Consider the following 25,396-nt stretch of genomic DNA (forward strand, 5'->3'; position numbering starts at 1 on the left):
TTCAGTTTTGTCTCTCGCCCATAGATGCTGTTTCTCTACATGGTCTCAGAAGTAACTGATCCCTCTGCTCTAAGTAACTAGACTTCAGGATCAGATGTGCAACTGGCTGCTTGCTTTCACTATTTATGATGTATTTTTTATCTGTATTTATTTCAAGAACTAAATTGATAGACTTCACTTTACAAAGTAGATATCCCAGAAATGTACATATTGACAATTTAGCAAAACAGAAATATATACTACACTAGAGTAGTTTTCTTAAAAATAAAAAAGAGCCATCAAGAAGCTTTTCGTGTAGTCATTAGCCAAAACAATAAGACCTACATTAAACTTCATGGAGTACTTAATTTACATCAGTGCAGAGTTTTACATTCACTGGTCCATGCCATCCTCCACAGAAATCCTGCATGTAGGTGACATCCTCTCCAGCTCACTCATGGAAAATGAAGCTTAGTGAGATTATGTGGCTTGTGCAGTAAAATGGAGCCAGAGTCTGACTCCAGAGTTTTCACTCTCGGTCACTGTCGGAGGGAAATTGCACTGCACTGCACATGCTAAAAGGACAACACAGACCTTATTCAAGGCCATTGCAATAGGGTAGATTAAACTCAACTCTACTGAAACAAAGGTGGGAAAGTTTTTAAGCGCTGGGGCAGGCTAGTGAAAAGTACTGGAGGATATTAGGGGAGGTTGGTCAATAAGCTAGGTTACCTATGTTTGTTAATTTGTGCTTAGGCCCTTCCCTCCTTCAGAGATTGAAGGGATAGCAGCACAATGTTTCTTAAAGATTGCATTTTAAAGGAATGACTCCAAGGTCCTTGAGAAAGGACTTTTCGTTGCTGGGAGGTTGGGGGAGGGTGTGGGTGGGGAGTGGGGTGTATGTGTGTGTGTGTGTGTGTGTGTGTTTTATTACTGGTTAAATCTCCTAACTAGTCGTTCTGTTCAGCTTTTTTTCTTTCTTCATGATTCAATCTTGGTAGGTTGTATATTTCTAGGAATTTCTTCTAGGTTATCTAATTTGTTGATATATAATTGTTCTTAGTAGTTTCTTATGATTCTTATCTGTGTTACCAGTTGTAATGTCTCTTCTCTCATTCCTGACTTCATTTATTTGGGTCTTCTTTTTTTCTTAGTTTAGTTAAAGGTTTGTCTATTTTGTTTTTTGTGTTTTGTTTTTTTTTCACTGAAACAGTTCAGTTTCATTGACATTTTCTATTATCTTATTAGTCTCCATTTCACTTACTTTCACTCTGAAATTATTTTCTTCCCTTTAATAACATTGTGCTTGATTTGTCCTTTCCCTATGTCCTTTATGTGTAAAGTTAGATTGTTTTATTTGAGATCTTTCTTTTTTTTTAATGTAGGAGTGTATTGCTATAAACCTCCCTCTTAGAACTGCTTTGGCTGCATCCCATAAATTTTGGAACGCTGTGTTTCCATTTGTCTGAGGGCATTTCTTTTATTTCCCGTTTGATTTCTTCTTTGACATACTGGTTGTTCAGGAGCATGCTGTTTAAGCTCTACATATTTGTGAATATTACAGTTTTCATCTTGTAACTGATTTCAAGTTTCATATCACCATGGTAAGAAAAGATGCTTGATGTCAATCCTCTTAAATTTACCAAGACTTGCGCCCTAACAAGATCTATTCTAAAGATTGCTCCATGTGCACCTGAGAAGAATGTGTATTCTGTTGTTAGATGGAATGTATTGTATGTCTATCAGGTCCATCAGATTTAACGCAGTTTAAGTCCAATGTTTTCCCATTTATTTTCTGTCTGAATAATCTATCCATTGTCAAAAGTGGGGTATTGAAGCCCCTGATCGTTAATGTATTCCTGTCTATTTTCCCATTCAGATCTGTTTATATATATATATATATGCTTTATATATTAGGTGCTCCAATATTGGGTGCATAATTGGTGGTCTTAATAGAGCTGTGGGTAGAAGTCAAACAATCAAAGAAGGCTATTGAACAAAATAACAAAACAAACAACTATCTATCTTCACCACACTACATATATCTATTTTTTTAGTTTGTATTTTTATCTACAAGTATAGCCTATGATTATAAATATTTATATTTTTGTGGGTTCAATGAGATTTAAATTCTCTAAATTTCTCATGAAAGTTTTACTACTAGAATCTATCAATATTTTAAAATTATAGGTTGTAAAGCATTAGTAAAGAAATTTAGGATGATTGCATTTGGTGGGTAGAGATTTGATGTAGAAGAAGCCAATAGCCTGTACAAAGTGTTGACAAATTATTTTGCCTCAAATTAGGTCAAAGTGAGAGTTTCTACAAAGATAACTTAATAGAAATACACAGGATAGAATTGTGTTAGAACTATTCAAAATAAGAACGAAGAAAAAGGCTGGGACATGTCAAACAAGATAAGGAAGGAAAGAAAGGAACTAACATTTGTTGAGGTTCTAATTATGTGATAATCACTGAGCAAAATACCTTTCAAAAATCATTTCATTAAACCCAATCAATCACCCAGCCAGGTAGCATTGGTCTCATTCTACATATGAGAAAGCTGAACATCTGAGTAGTTAACTTACCCCAGTGACTGAGCCAGTAAAGAACAGAAGCAGGATTCAAATCCATACCAATGTGTCTTGAAAGTCCAAATTTCTTTTCTTTAATACAACATACAATTTGGGTTTCTGCCCATTGCTGAAATTTTGTTGAAATAAAATATAAGTTTAAGCAGAACTTAATCTACAGTAGGGTTTGCCGTGTAGGCCCTGTTTTTATATGCCCTTGAGCTAGGAATAATTTTTGAATCTTTATAGTATTGTAAAAAAAGAAAAAGAAAAAGATGATGTAACTAAAATATTTACCATCTGGCTCTTTACAGAGAAAGTTTACCAACCTTTAATCTAAAGAAAAACTTGGTTTCAGTTAACTTTTTTTTATATTATCCTTTTTTATTTTCTGTGAAATAAAAAATAACTAGTTAATATTTTTTACTTCAAATATAAACACATACAATGTGCTTTAAGTCTTAGAAGCTAGTAGTAGGAAACTCAAGATCACCTACAAGGTAGAAGATTATTTGCATTATAATAAGACTAGGCACAAGAAAATTTAAAATCTAGCTCCTTAATGCGTTTTAAATGATTTTCTTTCTATGTAACTTTTCTATGTAATGGTTTCCTTTCTCTATTAGTAAAAGGACAGCCCTTCCTGCTTCCCTTTTCATTACACTGTACTGCCCCTCACATTTCTACATGGTACTCATTTTTTTCTCACCTTTCTTAGATATTCTTTTTTTTTTTTTTTTTTAATTAAACTAGTGGCCTGGTGCACAAAATTTGTGCACATCAAAGGGGAATTAATTAGAGGAAATATTTTAAAATTGCTAATTCCCCTTTCTCTATAATAGAAGTGTCAGAGATGAAAGAAAATTAGTAAAATGTATATGAAAATCTCCCTCCTGTCAGAGTCTGGGGCATGCCGCAGGACTGAGTTATGTCCCCGTCCACTAGTGCGTGCTTTGAAATCACACGAGACCCAGACCCAGCCAGCCCCATCCCATTGGGCGAGACCCAGACCCGGCTGGCCCCACCCCCAGCAGGCCCCACCCCCAGCAAGCCCCACCAGGCGGGGGGAATGGCCTGAGGGCCCCTGGCCCTGTGCCAGGGCAGAGGTCATGGCCCGAGGTCCCCCGGCCCAGTGCCGAAGTGGGGGGCGCAGCCTGAGGTCCCCCATCAAGCCCCGCTAGATGGGAGGCGTGGCCTGAGGTCCCCCACCCCGGCTAGATGCCACGCAGCCTCAGGTCCCTGCTGATTGGCCATTACGCGTCATGGCATGATGACCATTTGCATATTAGCCTTTTATTATTATGATAACTTTGTAAGGTAGGTAGAGCTGCTGTGTGTCATTTTCCACATTTAACAGGTGAAAAATAATGTGATATACCCAAATAATGCAAGTTACCAACACTCACCAAGTCCTGCTTCTACAAAGGGTTTTGTTTTAATGAATTTCTTAGCACGCGCCCCCCCCCCCCCCCCCCAACCTGCAAAAAACAAACACCCCACCTAATCTGAGCTAATGCTTTCATGGACTTTTGATTTAATTATCTTATTACCTAAGGTAGTGTGGTAGCCACTGAGGTGTAATCCCATCAAGAAAGAACTGGCCTATCACCTGTGAGGAGCACAATAAGCTGAAAACCTCTGGCGGTGGGATCATTAGGAACCGCCAGAGCATGTGAGCCAAGGCTACACTCTTCCTGGGCAGCTCCTGCCACACAATGATCGTGGTGGGTGGAGGAGAGGGGATGCTGTGTGGCCTATTCTGCCTAATCAGAGATTCTCCTTGTGGGCATTGGTTTGTTTTGCAGCTCCCTAAGGGTTAGCTGAGCTTTGTCAGAACTGCATCATAGTCTGAGCTCTCCCTGCTCAATCCTCCTTTTCCCCTTTCCTTTCCTGGGTGTCATATCAACACCCCACTTGTCCAATCCTGCTTCTTGTCCTTCTGCTCTCACAGGTGATATACTTCCTTCCCCAATAAAGCCATTACACTCCTAATTCTGTCCCAGCATCTGTTCCTCTGAGAACTGGACTTGACACAGACGGTCTGTAAATCATAGCCTTGATGAAAAGTGCTACACACACAAAAAGATGAAAACAAAGTTGCTTTTGATGACCATGAAAAATACAACTTCCCTATACTAAACAAGCCTGTCTCAAATACAACATCCTGTTTATCTACATGTGCACCCATGCATGCCTCATCGTAATGTTCTGTACTTAAACCTTTACTTCCTATCTCCTTTGCTTCCTAATGTTGTAGGCTCTTACATTGCTTTAACTTTCCAAATGGATGGGTGAAACTAGCAATGAAAGAACATCAGTGATGACTCTTCTTTGAAGGGAATTGCATGGGAAGGGTTGTTGTCTTCAATTTGGCCCCCCAGGTACTCTCCTCTACTTCCTACCACACCTTCTGGATTCACAGTTTACTCCCTAGATTCACCACTGATGAATCCTAGGGAATAGATCCCTTTAACCAAAGGGCAGCTGACTGGGTTGTCATTTGTGTCCACACAAATTTACTATTTTAAAATGCACAAGTTATTTTACTTTTATTTATGTCTTGGCCCCACATTTACAAGCTGTAAGCTCCTAGTGAACAAGAGGCAGGATAATGTTGTATAACTTGTTTGTATCCACAACAGCACCCACTCTAAGGTCTTGTGCATAGCAGGCTTAAATAAATTTCCATTGATTAGACTTGATGGTAATAATTGGACAAATTGATGTAAATTCTTTTCAATAGACAGCTGAGTGCCAAGCATGATAAACTATTGACAACTGTAATTTAAAAACAAAAACACAAAGAAAAATGAATGCATATTATTTGAATATAGTTGATCCTTGAACAACACAGGCTTGAACTGCATAGGTCCACTTATATACAGATTTTTTTTTTTCAATAAATACCATAAATGTATTTTCTCTTAATGTGAAAATGTGCTTTTCTTTTCACATTTTCTTTTCTCTGGCTTAGTTTATTGTAAGAGTACAGTACATAATGCACATAACATACAAAACACATATTAATCAATTATTCAATGCTATCAGTAAGGCTTCCAGTCAACAGTGGGCTATTCTTTTGAAGAAGTCAAGTCATATGTAGCTTTTCAGCTGTGCAGAAGCAGGGCCAGGGCTGTCTGTGCCCCCACATTGTTCAAGAGTCAACTGTACTTGCTATGTGAAAGCATTAAGTGCTTTACTGAAGTGTAATTGTTTAACCTCATGACCCTACAACGAAACTATTTTAAGATACCTTGAGGATGAAAAAATAGGATGAGTAGGTTAAGTGCACTGAATAAAACAAACTTATAATAATTGGCAAAGTTGAGATTTGAACCTCAATCAGTCTGACCAGAAGGCTGAGCATTTTCACACATACAGGAAGGGAGATGGCATCTACAAGTCTAAAGGTAACATGTACTCTGACAAAAAATATATTATATTTACATTTAATAGTATTTTAGAGCAAGGAGAGGGTATTTTGAATTGGGGAACTCAGAGAAAAAAAAGTTGAGCCTTGAAAAATCCTATATAATAAAAGCCTAATATGCAAATCAACCGAATGGCAGAATGACCTGTTGGCAGGGGGTGGGGCCAGTGAGCGGGTGGTGCCAGGCCAGCCAAGGCGGGTGCCAATCAGCAGAGGGAGGGAATGGCAATCAGGGGCAGCAGTGACTGGCAGCGGTGGTGGGGGGGCAATGCAGGGGTGGGGCTGGAGCTGCCCCCTGATGGTCAGTGCACTCCCACAGGGAGAGTGCTGCTCAACCACAAGCCGGGCTCACAGATGGCGAGCACAGCAGCAGTAGCAGGAGCCTCTTCCACCTCTGTGGCAGTGCTAAGGATGTCTGCAGGAAGTGGGGCTAAGCCAACAATCAGACATCCTCCAAGGGCTCCCAGACTGCAAGAGGATGCAGGCCTGGCTGAGGGACCCCCTCAATAGCATGAATTTTCGTGCACCAGGCCTCTAGTACCTAATATTTCCACAAATGGAAACAGGGAAGAAGAAATAACACAAGAAGGAAAGCCAGGATATGGGTCAGCATGTGCTGGGAGTGGAGAGTTTATTGGAACACAACACCAGAGAGAAAATCTGGTTAGCATTAGTTTCTAGAAAGCTTTGAAACCCCACCAAGAAGCAGGGTACGACTGCTGTGTGCAAACAGAAGTTCCCAAAGGTTTTTTGCAAGGAATAGTATTATCAGCACTGGCAGCAGCATAATGAGACAACGGAAACAGAGAGTGCATTTGGAGAATATAATCATAGTCTAGGCAAGAGGTATGGGAGGATTCATTGTAGATGGGAAAAGTAAAGGACTCCTTCCCATCAGGAATCAAATGACCAGGAATGCTAAGCACCAAGCAGCCACACTGACTCAAATGGAAGCATTTCTCAACATTTGATACGATGGCCATGAACATGTCAGCTGGAGAAGGGCACAAAAGATTATGACACTGGAGGAGAAAGAAGTAAGGCGCTAATGTAAACAAATGTCACTGCCCATCAGTTATGCCATTATTATGTTACCTCCACTTTGCAAATTCAAATTAGAGAAGAAAAAAATATATATATATAGTCCCAAAATGTGATTCACTTTTCAAGGACTTATTTTTTTTTGTGTACAATCTAATACCTTATCATAATTTAGACTATTTAATATAAGTAAATCCTTTTCATTAGCATAACCTGTTGTAGCAAGAAATGTGTCTGTTAAGCTCTCATTGTCAGAGACTGATGGAAATTATACTATTGGGGAGACAGTCACTACTCATGATTGTTTTAATGGCAATTTAGAAAACACTTTAAAAACTCCAGAAGAACATATAGAGGTACTCAGTAACTGTAAAGGCTCTTATACAAGAAGGCCACCATTTATCTTATTTGAATATGGTATAATATTTTCCTATTCTATCAACAAGATACTGTAATGTGAAAATCTTCACAATAAACTAAATGCTTACTGACTAACGAAAATCACTATATGCCAGAAGGAGAAAGAAGCATGAAATGAGTAAGCAGCATGTTCACGAAAATCATGCATATGTTACAAAACCTGCATGTAGCCTCGTAGATGCTACTATGTTTTGATATAAATCTCTGGTTCCTCTTATTTTTATTACTAGAGGCCCAGTGCACGAAATTCATACACAGGTAGGGTCCCTAGGCCTGGCCGGCAATTAGGGCTGATCAGGTTCCCAGCCTCCCCGCCTCCTCCTTCCCTCACTCCCTCAGCTCCCCGCCGCCGCTGGTCACCCACCATGTTCTGCGCCACCCCCTGGTGGTCAGTGTATGTCATAGTGAGCGATTGAACTCCTGGTCTCCTGGTCGAACTCCCAAGGGGACAATTTGCATATTAACCTTTTATTATATAGGATACAGTACTTTCTTCTACTCAACATCCTTACCTTGTTTTTGCCAGTAAAATAACGCTACAAATGATATATGTGCATTAGCACTATTCAGCCTAGACAAAAAATACAACTTTTAAAATTTGCCTTTTTAAATATGGTGTTTATTAGAATAAACACGAAGATATATTTTTCAAAAACATAGTCTGACCTTATCTTTTAGTGAGCGGTAAAAACCCTACAATGTCTGCTTAATGACAGAGGTGACATGTACTTACTATACTTAAAATACCTGCTTCATAATGTTTGGGTTTTTCTTCCTTCTAGTTCTCATAACTACTCAGACTTCACATTTGGAATTTTATCCTTTTTTTAATATTTACTTTCAGAGAGGGAGAGAGAGGGGAGGGGAGGGGAGGGGAGGGGAGGGGAGGGGAGGGGAGGGGAGGGGAGGGGAGGGGAGGGGAGGGGAGAGGAGAGGAGAGGAGAGGAGAGGAGAGGAGAGGAGAGGAGAGAAGAGAGAAGAGAGAAGAGAGAAGGAGAGAGAAGGAGAGAGAAGGAGAGAGAAGGAGAGAGAAGGAGAGAGAAGAAGAGAGAAGGAGAGAGAAGGAGAGAGAAGAAGAGAAAAGAAGAGAAAAGAAGAGAGAAGAGAAGAGAAAAGAAGAGAGAAGAGAAGAGAAGAGAAGAGAAGAGAAGAGAGACGGGGAAAGGAGAAGGAGGAAGAGGGGAAGGGGGAGGGGGAAAGAGAAGAGAGAGTAAAGGACATGCCCCTGAGGTTATATGAAGCAGCAGCAGAAAAGCTGTATCTCTTATAAATCATTAGCTCTACACTCCATCTACTGCTCCATTAGGCCCAAGCGTATGATCCCTAAATGATACCACACACTCAAGCATCATAATAACATACTGAGGTATATTTAGCAGTTGTTTGAAATGACATTAGCATTTTGATTCCATGGCCTGCTTTTCTACTCGAACCTGGTTCTTTTAGCAACATATGGAGGCCTATTTGATCAACTAGGGCTGTGACTTAATATACTTTGATGACTTTAGGTTGAAACTCCCTCAATAATTCAGAGGCTCAGAATTGCTTCTTTACTAAAAATGCCTTCACCTATAAACGAAAACCTTTCCAATTATAATCTATTTCCAATTTGTCCTTTTGACACAAGTTTTCAAAGATTATACAAAAGAACCTCTCTTTATAATTTCCAATGTGATATCAAAGCATGTAACTTGTGTCTGTCCTTTAACAAATAGGCAATGGAAGAGGCTAATCTGAATTGCATCCAATTTATGGTTTTCCTCTTTGTCTAAATCAAATCTGAACTTGAGACTTCAACATGTCAGAAGCATTCTCAGAGCATGGTACATCTGTAAACAGCAGATACCACAAAATGTTAGCTGATATAATCTGACTGTTAGTGCTATAATATTATAAAAACATTCACCACATTTAAGTTGTGTCTACATAAACACAGCCACCCAACATTCAAAACAGCTCCCTGTTCTACATTAATACAACTCTATTGTTTTCAAAGACAGTATTTGAGGTTGCTGGCAATGAGGCCATTCTTGCACGCAGAGACCCTAAACAGGGGTACCTCTTAACCCATCCAATTTATACAACTCAATGAGTGTATTCAGAATTCAAAAATGCCATTTTCCCATTCTAACTGGTAAAAGGAAAAAAAAATCTATATGTAGCCTTTTGTGGGTCAGAATGCTCAAATATTTTGGTCATAAACAGTTCTTTGGTGGATGTCTATGATCAAACTTCATTCCTGGACAGAACTTCAATTATTAAGTCTAATTCAATACCATTTTCTTAACAACTAGTCAGAACATCATGCCTTTCCTCATAAATCCAAATACTTGTTGAGGAGACCAATAAAATATTCTATTGTCATAAGTATAACAATTACAAAAAATATTATTTTCTATCTCTTACTGTTTACTATGTGCTTGATATTGGTCTAAAAATTTCACATGTTTAAAGCATTCGATCTTTAAAATAGCTGTCTGATATACTATTATCCTTATTTTTAGATGTGGACATGGAAGAACCAAGAGGTAAGTAATAAGGCTAAGAACAGAGAGCTAACAAGAGGCAGAGCCAGAACTCTAAGCCAGGGGGTTTGATTCCAGAGCTTCTGGTCTTAACTATTCTACACTGAATCCCCAACATAACTGAAAGTTATACAAATAGTCATCATCTTCTATCAAATGTTTTACCTGGGATTAAGAGTAGGTAAATAGCCCTCTTTTTATATCTTCCTTCCTTCCTTGAACAAGAACATTTAGCTCCAGAATAAAAAAAGTAGACAGTATTATAAAGTGGAGGTCCCACCACACATATTCAAGAACTAACTGCTTGAGGCATATGGCTCTGGTGATGGTGGTGTTGGGAGTGGGGGTGGGGTGTTGGGAGGCTGGGAAGATTCAGAAAAAAAGAGAACTCATGGACAACAGTGAGGTGACTGCAGGGGGAAGGGATGGAGGTGGAAGAGAGCATGGAGGAGATAAATGGTGATGGAAAAGATACAATAAATTTTAAAAAATAAGAGACTTTAATTGTACAAACGGGGGAGGGAACTAACTGCTTGAAGATCCTCTGTGTAAGAATAAATCACGTTAAACACATGAACTGATTTGGCCCTGCCTGGAGTGGCCCCAAGGAAAATAGAAGAGAATACTTCTTTCTGCCCTGTTCTGCCTTTCACCTTTTCTTTTCCCTCCCCTATCCTGGTGCCTGAAGTTCATACATGGCCAAAATACACTGGCACCCATGCTAAGGTGTCAACAACTTACATGGAACAGAACAGTATCCTGAGATTTTTATTAACATTATTTGGAAAATGTATTATCTCAACTCCCAATCAAAGGTTTCTGTCTAAGTCCCTGACTTAGTTTGGCAGGACAGCTATAGCAAAGTCCCACAAACTAGATGACTTAAACAATACAAACTTATTGTCTCCCAGTTCTGGGGGCTAAAAGGCTAAAATCAAGGTGTAGGAGGGCTGGCTGCTGCCGTTGGCTGTGGGGGTAACCTGCCCATGCCTCTCTCCTAAGCGTCTGGTAGTCTCAGTTCCTCGGCTTGCAGAAGCCATTCTCCCTGTCTCGTCACATAGTCTTTCCTCTCTGATGTCTCCCCTTTTATAAGAAAAGCAATCATGGGATGACTTTTCCCTAGTCATCTTATCTTAACTCACAAAGATCCTCCTTCCGTGTGTTCACATTCACAGATACTAGGGGCTGGGACTTCAGCATCTCGTGAGGGGACACAATTCAACCAACGGGAGTCTCCAGCCTCAGTTTCTCTTGGGGAATATGCTGACAGAGCCCCATCTATAAGAAAACACTCATAATGGCTACAGTAAGCAGGAAAGATCTCTTGACACAGCTGGGCAGACTTCTCCCAATAGGAATTTAAGAAGTCTACAAATGGCTTATTTGCTGAACTTGGCTGTACCTGTTGGGCTTTACCTGTTGTTCCTGAACACTGAGTAGGAAATTCATTGACGCATTAACCTACTCGGTTTCTCATTACTTATTTATTGAGCGCTTATTACATGCATGTTCTGTGCCAGCTGCTGGATACACATCAGTGAGTCAAACACAATCCCTGTTTTCCCCTTTACAAGACTAGAAACTTCTTCTCTTGATGGACATTTACTAAAAAAAAAAAAAAAAAAAAAAAAAAAAAAAATCACATCTTGTTCTGAACCAATAGTTTCATAAGTCAGATTTGTGGCCAAGAACTGGTTCTATCCAGGAAGTCAGAGGCAATGAAAGCTAAAAGGGGCCAAAGAGATCACATGATATAGGCTATTCAAAGTTGTGGCAGGGAGTCTATTGCAATATATAATTTTTGAAAAAGAGGAAAAGAGAGTTTAAGTACAATTAGAATAGAAATTGTATTCCCATTTTCTGATGAATTTTAGGGTAAAGAAAGTGGAAGAAATAAAACTTTGATAACTAGAGGCCTGATGCACAAAATGCATGCAAGAGGCTCAGCCCTTGCAGCCTCGGTGGCTTGCCTTGTCCCTCGCAGCCATGGTGGCTTGTCTCTGCCCTCGCTAACCCTGTTTTTTTCCAGAAGGTCGTCCGGAAGGACGTCAAGATGGTCGTTCAGCTGTCAGTCTAATTAGCATATTATGCTTTAGTTATTATAGATTAGGAATGATGTAATTTTGTTAAGTGTGGTTAATGGCATTGTTATATGATGAACTGTCCTTGTTTTTCAGAAATGCAATAAATACTTAAGTATTTAGAAGCAAAACTTCTTGATATCTATAATTTATTTTAAAAATTTCAGCCAAAAAAACAGATAAAACAAAATTTCAAAACCTTAATTTTTAAGTCAAAGTGACGGGTATATGGAATCCTCTATTACTGGGAATATTTTTTTTTAAATTAGGAAAAAAAAGTTTCCTCTTAGAGAGGCAAAATTATATACTTAACAGATTCTCACCTGTCTCAGAGTCTCAATCCTGGCAAGTAAGCTTCACATAATACTAATTCTGAATATGGAGAAAATAGCTTTAAATTATATTTATGAGGTTGTTTTCCTCAATATTTTCTAGTCATCATTCTCCAATAAGACTTAGTAATCCACATTCATATAGCTGTCATTGAAATAGTATTTTGAAATGAGAATTTTAAAAATATGGATCTAATCTGATTTAAAATGAGGCATCTTAATATACACATGTTACTTTAAGCAATAAAAAAAAGAATAAATTCTGATAACAGGAACACTATTAAGTATCAGACAACAGCGTTTAAAATAGTAGTATTAACACATTATAAAATATGTGATGGAAATAAAATTTGGGGATGACTTTATTTTCATTTGACTCATAATACTGAAAGAATCCCAAAATAGTGACAGAATTGGTCTATGAATATCACATACATACAAGTTATTAAATTTCAAAAACAACTAATTCATATGACAAATAATTATATTGAGACAAAAAAATTCAGTAAAAGTGTATATTTTAAATAATATTAAACTCAAAAAATGTTTAAAGTTCAAGTAACTAAAATCATACAAATTTCAATGTCTCTTCACTCAACTAAATATATACAGCAGACTCTCACTACAAAGAACATAACACACATGCTCTAAGTGACTACAGACACCACCATGTGCTTTACTCCAGAGTATAACCCGATCCACCTGATACCACACAAATTTAATAGCAGTGCCAGCTGTGCCATCTAGTAATGGCATGGGCATCACAGCAAGCTAGGACACACAACACTCCTCTGGAGATAATGAAATACGGACATATGTTACAGGACTAAATTTCATGTGTGTTCAACAAAGAAAAGGTTATCTCTAAATGGCAAACACATCTTGTACACATATCATGCAAAGTTCTTACGAACACATTCACACTCCATTTTACAAGTAACTGTGATTGATAAATGGATTGTGTTAGAATTCCCTCTAGCAAACAGTGAACAAGCAGCTTTAATGAGGCTTATGACCCTACCCTGTGGATATCCTAGGGAATCTGAAAGTCAGTATTTGCCGCAAGACACAGGTCAGTTGCTATGATTCCTGCTCCCAGAACATTACATTTTGCTTAAATTTAAACACTTGAACTTCTTTAGCTATGCAACAACAGGAAAGACACCTGGGAAACATTATTAGAAACATCACCTTCTGCAATGAACTTGAAAAACACATTTTCAAGCCTATATGTTCATGTGGACTAATGTCATCCGAATAAATTTAATAAATAAAATAAAAAACAAAACTAAAAAAAAAAACACATTTTCAGAGAATCACAGAATTTGAGAGCTAGAAGGAACTTTTGAGACACCCTAGTCAAAGCTCCACATATTATACATTATAAAGCCAAAGTCCACACCGGTTAAATCATTTGCTGAAGGCTGCAATTCTGCTCCGTGTCAGAACTGGGACTAAACCCGGGTCTCTTGACTGTCAGTCCAGCACAACCCTGAGTCATGACAGGCTTCCTAAGGCATATTTATCACTCCTGACACTGATGTGGAAAACTGTCCTCCTCTCCCTGTGAGGCCTCCTCTTCAACTGAGCAGGCGGTCTGGGGGACAGAAGCACATGGGGCATGGGGGCGCTGAACCATCAAGGTACTCCGGGCACTGACGGACACAGCAGGTGCGGCATCAAGACTGGCCTCACATCCAGAGAAGCCAGTGAAGTACTTCTTGAAGGATTATTCCAAAAGGAACACTAACCTAGGTGTTGTGAGGAATGCAAAGAGAAGGGCACTGCCTAGAAGCCTCAAGGAGTTCATTCTAGTTCAGAACGTAAGACAGCACGCAGGGACACTGGAATGCATATGTGTTTAAAATACAGTTAGAAGCTAAAGGAAATCACAAAAGGAGAGGATCACTATAAACCAGACCCACCAAGAAAGGCTTCATGTCAGAGCAGGAATACAAGCTGGTGCGAAAAACAATGTGCTTCTCTGATCAACAAAGGGGTGGCCTTTTGTATGTGAGAGAGCACCTCCAACTCTGAGATAAGAAAATGGGTCCAAACCCTGATTTTACCTGAAATGGTTCAACTTTCTCCCCTAGTGACACTGGGAGGTACTGCTAAATGGGTGGTTCCCAGTGGCAAAACCACCACTCAATAGCATTTCTGGTGCCATTATAAGCAATGAAATCAGAAAGCACATTCGATTTCTAAATTCTATATACATCAGCACCCATAAGCACAACTCTAATAATCAATTGTGCAACACCCTTTTATATACCAAAGTCAGTGAGGTGAAAAACAGAAATTAGAAAACAGGTAATCTAAGAAAATGATATCAACTTATCTATCAGGGAAGCATAAATTAGGAATTTTAGTTTTTTAAAGAATATCACATAATGCCTAGTACACAGTAAATGTTGAAAATATTAAATGAATTTATTTATTTAAAATATTAAATAAAATATTTTCTGAAGATGTTAAAATCTCTTCTATAAGTAGATGTTTCTTAATATACTTTAATTTTAAATTTAAAAAACTTAACCAAACCAGTACACTTGTTTTCCTCCTCTTTTACTGAATACAAGATTACTATTCAAGCAGTTTCTTTAGTCTTTCATCTAAAAAAGATTTCTTAAAATAAAGTAAATGTAAAGAAGCACATAAGAAATCCCAGACTTTTTAATAAGACTTCTTTCCACATATAAAGTTAAAATTTTTTTCCTTTCAACAAAAAAAATGTTGAAGATGACAAAAGAAAGAAGGTAAGCAGTGTACATTTTGAAGTCAGTCTTTAAAATTCCAAATATGGAGAATATCAGATCAGTTAACCATCATTGATGTTTCTCTCTCTCTCTCTCTCTCTCTCTCTCTCTCTCTCTCTCTCTCTCTCCCTTTCTCTCTAAAGGAAAAAAATCAATAAAATATATTTAAAAAAATTTTTTTTCTCATCTATTTCTTGCCCTATCCAGATATGCTACAGTTTATTTACCTATTCACCTGTTAAAGGACATCTTTGTTGCTTCAAATTTTGGCAGTTACAAAGAAAGCTGCTATATATACCTATGGGTAGGTTTTTGTGTGGTTTTATGTTTCCAACTCCTTCAGGTAAATCCCAGAGTATAACTGCTAAATCAAATATTAAGAATACGTTCAGTTTTATAAAACTACCAAATGGTCCTCCACAGTGGTCATACCATTTCGCATTCCCAACACCAGTGAATAAGAGCTCCTGTTGCTCCATGTTCTCGCCAGCATTTGGTGTTGTACCCACAATTCAAATGCGGCTAATGGCTACTTCACTGGACAATAACATACAGAATATGTCCATCATCACAGAAAGTTCTACTGGAAATGCTGCTCTATTGAAAGCTTAGTTGTTTACACACAGGAGGAGCGAATGTGACAACTTTTTATTTTTTCACTGCATAAAACCCATCTCTTCTCCCACTGGATACTGATGGGTCTTTGTATTTGCTCAGGTCAAATTCCTGTTCAGCCACTTGTGAACTAGTTGCCCATTAGCAAATTATTTAACCATCTGAGTCTCAATTTCCTCATCCAATCACTTACTAGTTTAGTGCATTAAAAGTTAGATAAGCTAGATAAATTACAACATTCATCATGTTACGTCCTCATTTGTAAACCCATCTGGATTAGGAGTTTGTTTTTTGAATATCTCAGTATGGCACTTTGAGGACTCTTAATGAAAGCAAAGTTTAATATTGTATTTACCTGATCTGGATTTTTGTAACCCAGGAGTAGATTCGCTGCTTTTATATCACCATGAACATATTCATGTTCATGTATATATTCCAGTACATCCAACTGTGAAAAGAAATAAATAAGGTTATACTAATGTCTATTTAGAACTCATGATCCACTTGAAGATTTTGAGTTTGGAATACATGTACTTTTATTTTTTCATATTAATAATGACAGTGACATGCTTTGCAATTATTTATCTTTTCTAAAGTAGCACATGTACTGGCTACTCATCCTGAGAAAAGTTAAGTAAAATGACCTTTTAGTATCAAGTGTTTTAATTGAAACTCTAATGAAAGAAAACCAAGATTTAACAATGCCTGTGCTCCTCACAGCCCACTGGCCGAATCACACTTTGCCAAGAGCAAAAACTCAGCCCTAGCCGGTTTTGCTCCGTGGATAGAGCATCGGCCTATGGACTGAAGGGTCCCAGGTTCGATTCCGGTCAAGGGCATGTACCTTGGTTGCGGGCACATCCCCAGTAGAGAGTGTGCAGGAGGCAGCTGATCGATGTTTCTCTCTCATCGATGTTTCTAACTCTCTATCCCTCTCCCTTCCTCTCTGTAAAAAATCAATAAAACATATTTTAAAAAAAGAGCAAAAACTCAATAAAATCAGAGATCTAAACTGAAATAATCCTGAAGCCCACGTAGCAATTCCTTTCTCAAGGAATAATTATAAATCAAGTTTTGGGGACCCCAGAACAAAACATCTTGTCCAGCAGCACAGAGAAAGGCATTCTCCCTCTGCATAGAAAGAGAATAAACCTGTTTCATCTCTGAATCCCTTGAGCCCTGCATGTTACCTACACCCAGTGCTCAATTATCATTTGCTGGCTGGGTAGATGGATGAATGGACAAATGGGAAAATTAATGAGTTCTATTTGCCACATTCCAACCTGGCATGAGTGTTTTCATTCTATTTAAGATGGAAACAAATAAAATGGAGCTTAGGCAAACCAAACACAAACAAGATAAGACAAATATGTGGTATAAACAAAATGTGTGCACGGGTGCTATTAAGATTTCATTGCTTCTTATTTGGCAAAGTATATATTACTCATTGCCATACTAATTACTGCCACCATCCCAAACTCATAATAAAAACTGTATAGCACCCCCATACCATCATGTTTAGTATGGGAAATAATATAATCTGGTGTAGTTTGCATTATTTTAAATATAACTGACAAAAGAGATGTTATTCTTATAGGAATGCAAGCTTGTTCTGGTATGTAAAACAAAGCTGTGTGGGAAAACTCAGATGGTGGAACCAATGCTTAATCGAATCTGTAGTGCCAAACACAGCACATTCTGTCACTTACAGAGCCCACCGTTATCAATTTCACAAAATAGCCCCTTACTCTCAATAAGTGACATCTCTAGAGCAATAATCCTTCCTCCTCTGATAATTCCACAAAGGGAAACAATTTGTAACAAGTAAATAATCTGAAAATAGAGCCGTGTGAAAGAAGTCATTCCTTCTTACCATCCGAATACCTAGCTGCAGGACAGTTGACTTTCTGAAAGTACCATTCTGGTCAGAGATCTTCTGTAAATCCATTCCTAGTCTTTCCATTACCATAAATCTGTAACTGTAAGAGGAAGATGTCAAAAAGAGATCTTAAGATGGCAATTCCTGAAACTTTCTATTTATGAACTGAAAAAAGAAAAAGTATACCCAATCTAACAATAGAGAACAATGCAATATAAACCATTAGAGAACGAATATACATTAATAATGTTGTTCTTTTGCAGAAAGATGTTATTCGGTATTTTATTTTGCAGTTAGTTTCCTAGAAGAGAATGCTGTGCTTAGATCACACTGTCTTAGATCAGCGGTCGCCAACCTTTCGGACCTCTGAGCCTATTTTTTCACCTAAGAAAAAAGTATCACCTATTTTAAAAGGCTGTTGAAAGGCCAAAATGGGTACCTAACAAATGACAGAATTTCTTTTTTTCTTTTTAACATTACTATCAGTGATTTACTAGTGTATGTGGTGATTAGCTATAGTTGGTGGTTTTTAAAATATTTTTACAAATTGTTTTGCCTTTCCTTAAGAGATAGAACTTCATTAATTCTCCTCTCTTGAGTATGGGCAACTTTTAGTGACTTGTTCCTAGCGAAGAGAATACAGTAGAAGCGATAGGATATCACTTCTCACATTTGATTATAAAAAGACTGTGACTTTCTTCTTGGACGTATGCTCCTGTATGTGTGTGCGCCTCTCCGCTCCTTTGAGTTACTTGGTCGAGGAGAAGCCAGCTGCCATGTCTTCGTAACACCAATGGGGAGACCTGCATGGAGAGGATCTGAGGCCTGCCAACAGCCACATAAATGAATTTAAAGCAGAACCTTCCCCAGTCTAGCCTTGAGATGACTGCAGCCCAAGAGACAGCTGACTACATCCTCATAGGAAGTCCTGAGCTAGACCCATTCAGATAAGGCAGTTATAGATAACTAGTGCCCCAGTGTATATATTCATGCACATTGACAGGAAATTAATTAGAAGGCGGCTGGCAAAGTGGGACTGGGCAAGATGGGCCAGACACACCCTGAAGCCAACCTTCCGAAGTCCCTCCTAGATCAGCTGCACCTGGGGCAACATCAAGGCTCAAAGGGCATCTGCAGAGTGAATGGGGTCCCTCCAGCAGGTGAGGCCACTAGGTCTGGCCTGCGGGGATCGGGACAAAACTGGCTCTCCGACATCCCCCAAGGGGTCCTGGATTACAAGAGGGCAGATCTCCGGTGACAAACCCCAGAATTGGCACCCTCTTCTCTGGTCCTGGGGTGCATCACCCGAGAACCGCCGCTTCCAAGTCACCGCAGCTTGACAGCTCCTGCGTTGAGCGTCTGCCTCCTGGTGGTCAGTGCATGTCATAGCTACCAGTTGGAGTGTCTGCCCCCTGGTGGTCATTGTGCATCATAACTGCCAGTTGGATGGGCACTTAGCCTTTTATATATATAGATGGATCCACAGAAATTAATATTAGTTTGCCCATCCGGTGTGGCTCAGCATTGACCTATGAACCAGGAGGTTATGGTTCAATTCCTGCTCAGGGCACATGCCCAGGTTGCGGGCTTGACCCCCAGGGGAGCGGGGGGTGGGAGGGGGCATGCAGGAGGCAGCTGATCTATGATTCTCTCTCATCATTGATGTTTCCATCTCTTTCTCTTCCTCTTCATCTCTGAAATCAATAAAAAATATATTTTTTTAAAAAGAGATAATATCAGTTTGTTGTTAAAAAACAGCCCAGTTTGGGTATTTCTTATATAGCAACTGATAATTAATTGGCTACATTAATAACAGTGATTGGACAATATTTGATTACTAGAGGCCTGGTGCACCGAGGGGGTGGGGTGTCCCTCAGCCCAGCCTGCACCCTCTCGCAGTCTGGGAGCCCTCCGGGGATGTCCAATCCGACAGTCAGACATCCTTAGCACTGCCGCGGAGGCAGGAGAGGCTCCCGCCACTGCCGCTGCACTCACCAGCAGTGAGCCTGGCTTCTAGCTGAGCGGCACTCCCCCTGTGGGAGCACACTGACCACCAGGGGGCAGCTCCTGTGTTGAGTGCATCATAGCGACTAGTCGATCAGCCGTTCGGTCAATTTGCATGTTAGGATTTTATTATATAGGATAATAATTTCATTTTACCTTCTTCCCTTGAATTCAGTAAGACCAGATCCATAAAACATGGGAATTCCTAAATAATCAAGTTGTTTCTGTTCTATCCATTTTTTTACTGTAAAGACAAATTTAACAGAAAAAAGATATGTTTTTAAAAAGGTATTTCATACTTTTACATTGATGTTAAAACTTATTTAGCTAACCTTAATAGAAATAATACCTTCCTAAAAATTTTTTATAAATTAAATATATCTATCTAATGGCTTAAAATTCTATTAGAGAATTTTTAAATTAAATGTAGTAACCAAAAGTAGTCATAGTCATAAAATACATTGTTATCATATACACAAATGTTTGTATTCATGAAAAAAGGTAATTCCCTTCTATGTTAGTAAAATTTTTAAATATAACATGTTAACCACCAAAGGATTTTCTTACTTATTACTTAACAATCTAAAGCCATGGTAGACAAAAAACAAACAAACAAAAAAATAAAAAACAGAAATTGGGCAGATAAATTCTTACTCTGAAAGTGTATTATACAGATTTTTTTTTATTAAATGTAGCTTTGAAAAAACTCAAATCCACTTAAACAATCACGTAGCTTATTTAATTTTTCACTTTTCTACCATGTATGTTTAATGATTAAGACAGCTCTACTGATAAACAATCAAGTTTAATGGATTCTATTTGTCACCCTGACATACTTTAAGCAGTCAGTAAAGACTACAATATTAATGCTTAGAAGATTTTACTAAGGGAAAAAAGTTAATTATTGAGGCTAGTCTCATCATTCTTTTTCCTGAACATAATGTAAAGGACCTTGACTATAAAGTCATTATTCAAATGAACTTCCTTAAAGCTTCACTTAGTCCATGTATAACATAGTGTTTATAATTTTTTTTAATGCTTCTTTAGATATGCTCATCTCATTTCACATTCAAGTCCTCTAACTGGTAGTTTTCATATCTGATACTCAGCTCCAATTAACATTCACATGGTAGCATTTTTAACTTATTTTCTAAATCTTAACGTTTAATCGTATCTATACCCCTATCCTAATCCATTCTAAGATCATTCCTTTTGTTTAAATATCTACTGCCCATTTTAATTATTTTTCCTTGAAACCTTCCTATCCAAATGGATGTGTTTTGTTTGTTTTTTAAATTTCATTCTATTATCTTTTATACTTAGAGAACTCTTGGCAGCCTGAATCAACAATACAACAATATGTAAAATAGTAGAAACAATTTTGTAATATAACCCATTATCAGGTAATATCAAAACTTGTACACCATCTGTCTTTTTTATATGTTGTAACAGTTAACTGAATCATTTTACAATAACATTTCCAATTGAAAAGAATTTTCCAGAAGGCTAGAAAAAGACAAAAATATTTACACTCACTTTAGCAAGTATATATATGGAAGTAAATTGCTTTGCTAATTTTACTTACTGCATTCTTTTTTTGCAGCTCTTTGGTAAAATTTAAGTTCTGAAAATAATGGGCCATTTTCTTGATACTCCTATAAAAGAAAAGAATAATTTATTTTATTTTTTTATTCTAAAGATAAAATTGGTATTGCAACTAGGAAAATATGAATATACATATGTATTATACAATCATACTTTAATCATTTATTATAAAACACAGGCACCAGATTTCCACTAAAAATCTCCAAAAAAATACTAAGTAAACTTAAAAGACTCTCATTTTTAACTTTAATACATTATAATGCTATCTCTACACACATTTACACATGAAAGTAGTCTTCTTATTGAAAGAAATTACTAAAAGCACTCAGAACTATATACATACACAGACACACAATGTGTACCAACAGGCACATCACAATACACAGCAAACTACCTGGTGGTTCATTCTACATAATACCTTTATTTTTTATTTATTTTATTATTTTTATTTTTTAAAGTTTATAGTTTATTAATCCTCTCATGAAAAATCTGCACAACCGTCACAGATAGTCACTGAAGAATCTTTACTCCTTCTGCAGTTCAATCTCCAACTCACTGCCAGACACTTCATTTCTTTTTGCCAGCACCAACGTTGGCCTTTGCAGTCCCCCTGACTTTCTTCATTCTGTTCTTGCGTTCCTTTCTCTGTTTTCTTGAGGTCTTCTTCTTCTCATATAGGCCATGTCTTACAAGTCTGTGTTTGGGTTCGTTTTTCTTTGCGTAATCCAAGGAATCATAAATCATGCCAAAGCCAGTGATCTTGCCACCACCAAAGTGGGTTCTGAATCCAAACACAAAGTTGACATCAGGTGTGGTCTTAGACATTTTGGCTAGTTTTTCCCGGATTTCTGTCTTGGGTACTGTTGCCTTCCCAGAGTGAAGGTCATCAATGACCATTTGCTTCTGCTGAAGTAGTCTGTTGGTCATGAACTTCCTGGTCCGGATGGTTACTGTGTCATCCATGATGAAGGTTGGTCTTCAGGCAGCCAGGGAGGAAAAGAGTTCTACATAATACCTTTACTGAGTACCTACTATATTTCATTCACTGCGCCAGATACAGGGGATACAAACAAAAACCAAACCTCATCCCTGCCTCTAACAACCATACCATCTAGAGTAGATAGGAAGGAAAAGGGGAAGTAGGGGAGGGAAAAGAGGATATATAGCTAGATAAGATACAAGGGTTGTAAGTGTTAACACAAAAGAACAAAGTTCTCCAGTCTTCACATTTTAACAGTGTGAAACTACATCATAACATTAGGTTTAATGATAAGTAAAATTATGAAAACTATGATGAGAAACGTTTTTACAAAACTAAAGTAGAAAAGAAAAAGTCAGATATATGCGAAATACAAATATAAGAGCAATACTTACCACTTTTATTACATGTCTTGCATCTTTATCTGGTTTATTTGTGGGGAAAGCTGCAGAACAAAACACAAGGGGGAAAACAGTTGTTCCAAATTATTTAATGTCTACTATATTCCAAATACTGTTCTAAGCACTTCACATATATTACATCCTCCCCAAAACCTCTTATTGCAGGTATCATCTCCATTTTATAAAAGATCTTACTAAGGTTTGACAAGTTGAGTAATTTTCTAAGTAGCAGATTGGGGATTTAAATCCAAATCTGTCTGACACCATAGTCCACACTCTTTACCACAACCATATTCAAATATTCAAATAAGTAACACCAACAAATGATATTAATCACATAGATCTAAATGTCAGGGAAAATATTTTCTAGATATATAGCATTAAGCCCAATATATGATATATAGTAAAATCTATTGATTAAAGTTTACTAAATTAAAATCTAAGATAATTCAGAAATGAAAACTGATTCATTTTAAGTAGAAGTTCAAAACAATTTCTACTTGGTAAAATTCTAAAATAAGTCAAGCTAGAATAAGAGCAAAGTCTTTTAAAAATTACCTTGTGAGCCTAGCCATCAATTATCCCAACATTAAGGAATACATATTTCATAATATAAGCTCATTTCAAGCTATCTTATTTCATTTTATTATTTCCACTTGCATTTGGGATATAGTAATCCAACTTCTGAAAACTCCATTGCTAAAATTTTAGATCAAATCAATACTTTCACGTTATTTAAGTTATTAACAGATTCCTCTGTTTTCAAATCTTGATCAGGGAAGTTGATGTGTATATTTATTTGAATTGTGAAGTCTAGAATTTTGTCATTCATCTTTTCACTCTTCATCCATTTATTCCTTCATTCAACTAACAAATACTCATTTATCAAGAGGCTGGAATATGCAAGGCACTGTGTTAAGCATTAGGATGATGTTTAAAGGGAAGTAAAAGGGAAAAAGGTGAAACTAGTATCGAATGCAATTGAAAATCAGCACTCTGAGATCAAGGTCAAATTCTCCAGGTATATTTTCAGTATGTTTATAAAATGCTGCATGAAAGGCGTGCCGCCCGCCTCTCCGGGCGGTGCGGGAGGAGGAGTCTTGCCGCTGGGCTCTGAAATCCCTCCGCGCCTGCCGTAGGGCCTGCCCTCCCTGGAGCGGGTCTGAGTGTCCGGAAAGGCCGGCGGTGGGCCGAGGGGTGGGGCCGGGCTGCGACCGACCACGAGGGAGGTCATGGGAGCGGAAGGCCTCACCGCCTGGCTCTTTCCTCCCTTCCCCTGTGGTCGGCTCCCCGCTTGCCCGCGCTGGAGCCGGGGGTCCATGCGGCCCTTGGGGCCCGGTCGGGGGGACCGGGGCCTGCGTGGGCCGACCGCAGGGCCCCATGGGGGGGGCATTGGCTCCCCGGCCCACGGCGGTAGCCCGGCGTGGGCTGCCACCCGCCCGCTGCCCCCCGGACCGGGCCCAGTGCAGCGGCGGCGGCAGCGGAGTGGGGCGCGTGCCCTAGCTCGGGGAGGCCGCCATGCTGCAGTGCACCGGCCCCATGGCCGGGCCTGCTCCGAGCGGATGCCGCTCCTCCAGAGCTGGGCTACTCCACCGGCCGCACCCCGTTTGCTGGGCCTGTGCCGCCCAGATGCGCTGGAGTCCCAGTCTGCCCGCAGGCCAGCTGCGGGTGCTGTGCGGGAGGGCCATCCTGCCTTGTGGCGAGTTTGAGCGGCAGCAGCAGGAGCCGGACAAGGACTGTGCCCTCCATCTTGCCTTGGGTCCTCCATCTTGGGACAGAGCCATGTGCGCCCTCCATCTTGCCTTGGGTCCTCCATTTTGGGACGGTGCCATGTGCTTCCTCAAGGGAAGAAGCCGCTGCTAGCCACACCCAGGATTTCTCTGGACTAACCAATAATAATCAAGGGAAGTACACGCCATCACTATGACCACAGCCTGTACCTACTCGCGCCTGGCCAATCGGCGGGGCCCACAGTCCCCTCTCCTGCCCTCACTCCATCCCCCTTTAAAACCCCCTGTCCCATCAGGCCTCTCTCTCTCGGCCACTGGAGCTTACCATTGCATCGGTGAGTGTGGCAGGGGAGCCAAACCTAGGTTTGAAATAAATGACTCTTTGCTTTTGCATCAGACTGACTGGCTCCCTGGAGGTCTTGGGAACTTTGAAATCTGGGCACAACACGGCATCCTCTTATCACTACTCCCAGCATTTTTCCTTTTCTTTCTCCTAACTCTATCCACTGTTCTATTAACTCAAATGATAGACATAAAAAGTATTTCACCACTAAAGTATATACCTTGTACTTCAGAGTGGTATACATGCACAATATTCTTAACCATGCTTCAACAATTTGATGTCTGCAATGCTATTAACCAGTTGAAATTATTACTTCAATTTTAGTAAATATTACATATAAATTGTGAACCCAAACATCTTAAAGTAACAAAGAAACTAAATTTATATCAACTAAATTTCTCTTTTCATCTTTATTCACATAAAGTCATTTCATTTTTACTCATGCAGTAGTTCCAAGGGAACTGCAGGAGGAATGGATCGTCTACATATAAGAAGAGGAAAAAACTATACAAAGAAGAAGGGACCCAGTCCTGCCACAGAAGAAGTAAAAATAGCCTTTCCTCCCATCCAATGGCAAATTATTTTCCCTAGTATGATGCTCAAGGCTGGGGAGAAGTAGGCCTGGCCTCACCTTGGACCACATAGTACAGTACCAACTTTAGACAATGGTCTTAGCTTTATGAGGTTTAAGTTGGTACCA

General features: G+C 38.9%; 2 protein-coding genes across 10 annotated transcripts in view; both read right to left on the reverse strand.

Annotated features, from left to right (window-relative positions):
* Nucleotides 1-25,396, reverse strand: part of VRK2 (VRK serine/threonine kinase 2) — a 79,564-nt gene that overhangs the window by 39,768 nt on the left and 14,400 nt on the right. For all 9 annotated transcript variants that reach the window (XR_013996556.1, XR_013996557.1, XR_013996558.1 and 6 more), the window contains exons 3-7: nt 22,618-22,667; nt 21,224-21,293; nt 19,795-19,882; nt 17,629-17,734; nt 16,111-16,203 (exon numbers count right to left, since the gene is read on the reverse strand). Coding sequence is in view for 6 of the 9 variants with exons in the window: in XM_081101646.1 (XP_080957772.1) it covers nt 16,111-16,203; nt 17,629-17,734; nt 19,795-19,882; nt 21,224-21,293; nt 22,618-22,667 (407 nt within the window). In the remaining 3 variants the exon portion in view is untranslated. The remainder of the gene's footprint in view (nt 1-16,110; nt 16,204-17,628; nt 17,735-19,794; nt 19,883-21,223; nt 21,294-22,617; nt 22,668-25,396) is intronic.
* On the reverse strand, nt 21,704-22,358 carry LOC308526532 (small ribosomal subunit protein eS24-like). Its single transcript, XM_081101651.1, has one exon. It carries the CDS (start codon nt 22,204-22,206, stop codon nt 21,811-21,813), a length of 396 nt encoding a protein of 131 aa, XP_080957777.1. The 5' UTR covers nt 22,207-22,358; the 3' UTR covers nt 21,704-21,810.

This window comes from Myotis nattereri, assembly GCF_964212035.1.
Source record: "Myotis nattereri genome assembly, chromosome: 10".
NCBI classification, from domain to species: domain Eukaryota; kingdom Metazoa; phylum Chordata; class Mammalia; order Chiroptera; family Vespertilionidae; genus Myotis; species Myotis nattereri.

Excerpts from the sequence above, each read along its gene's own strand:
- LOC308526532 (XM_081101651.1), bottom strand. The coding sequence starts at position 22,206 with ATGGATGACACAGTAACCATCCGGACCAGGAAGTTCATGACCAACAGA.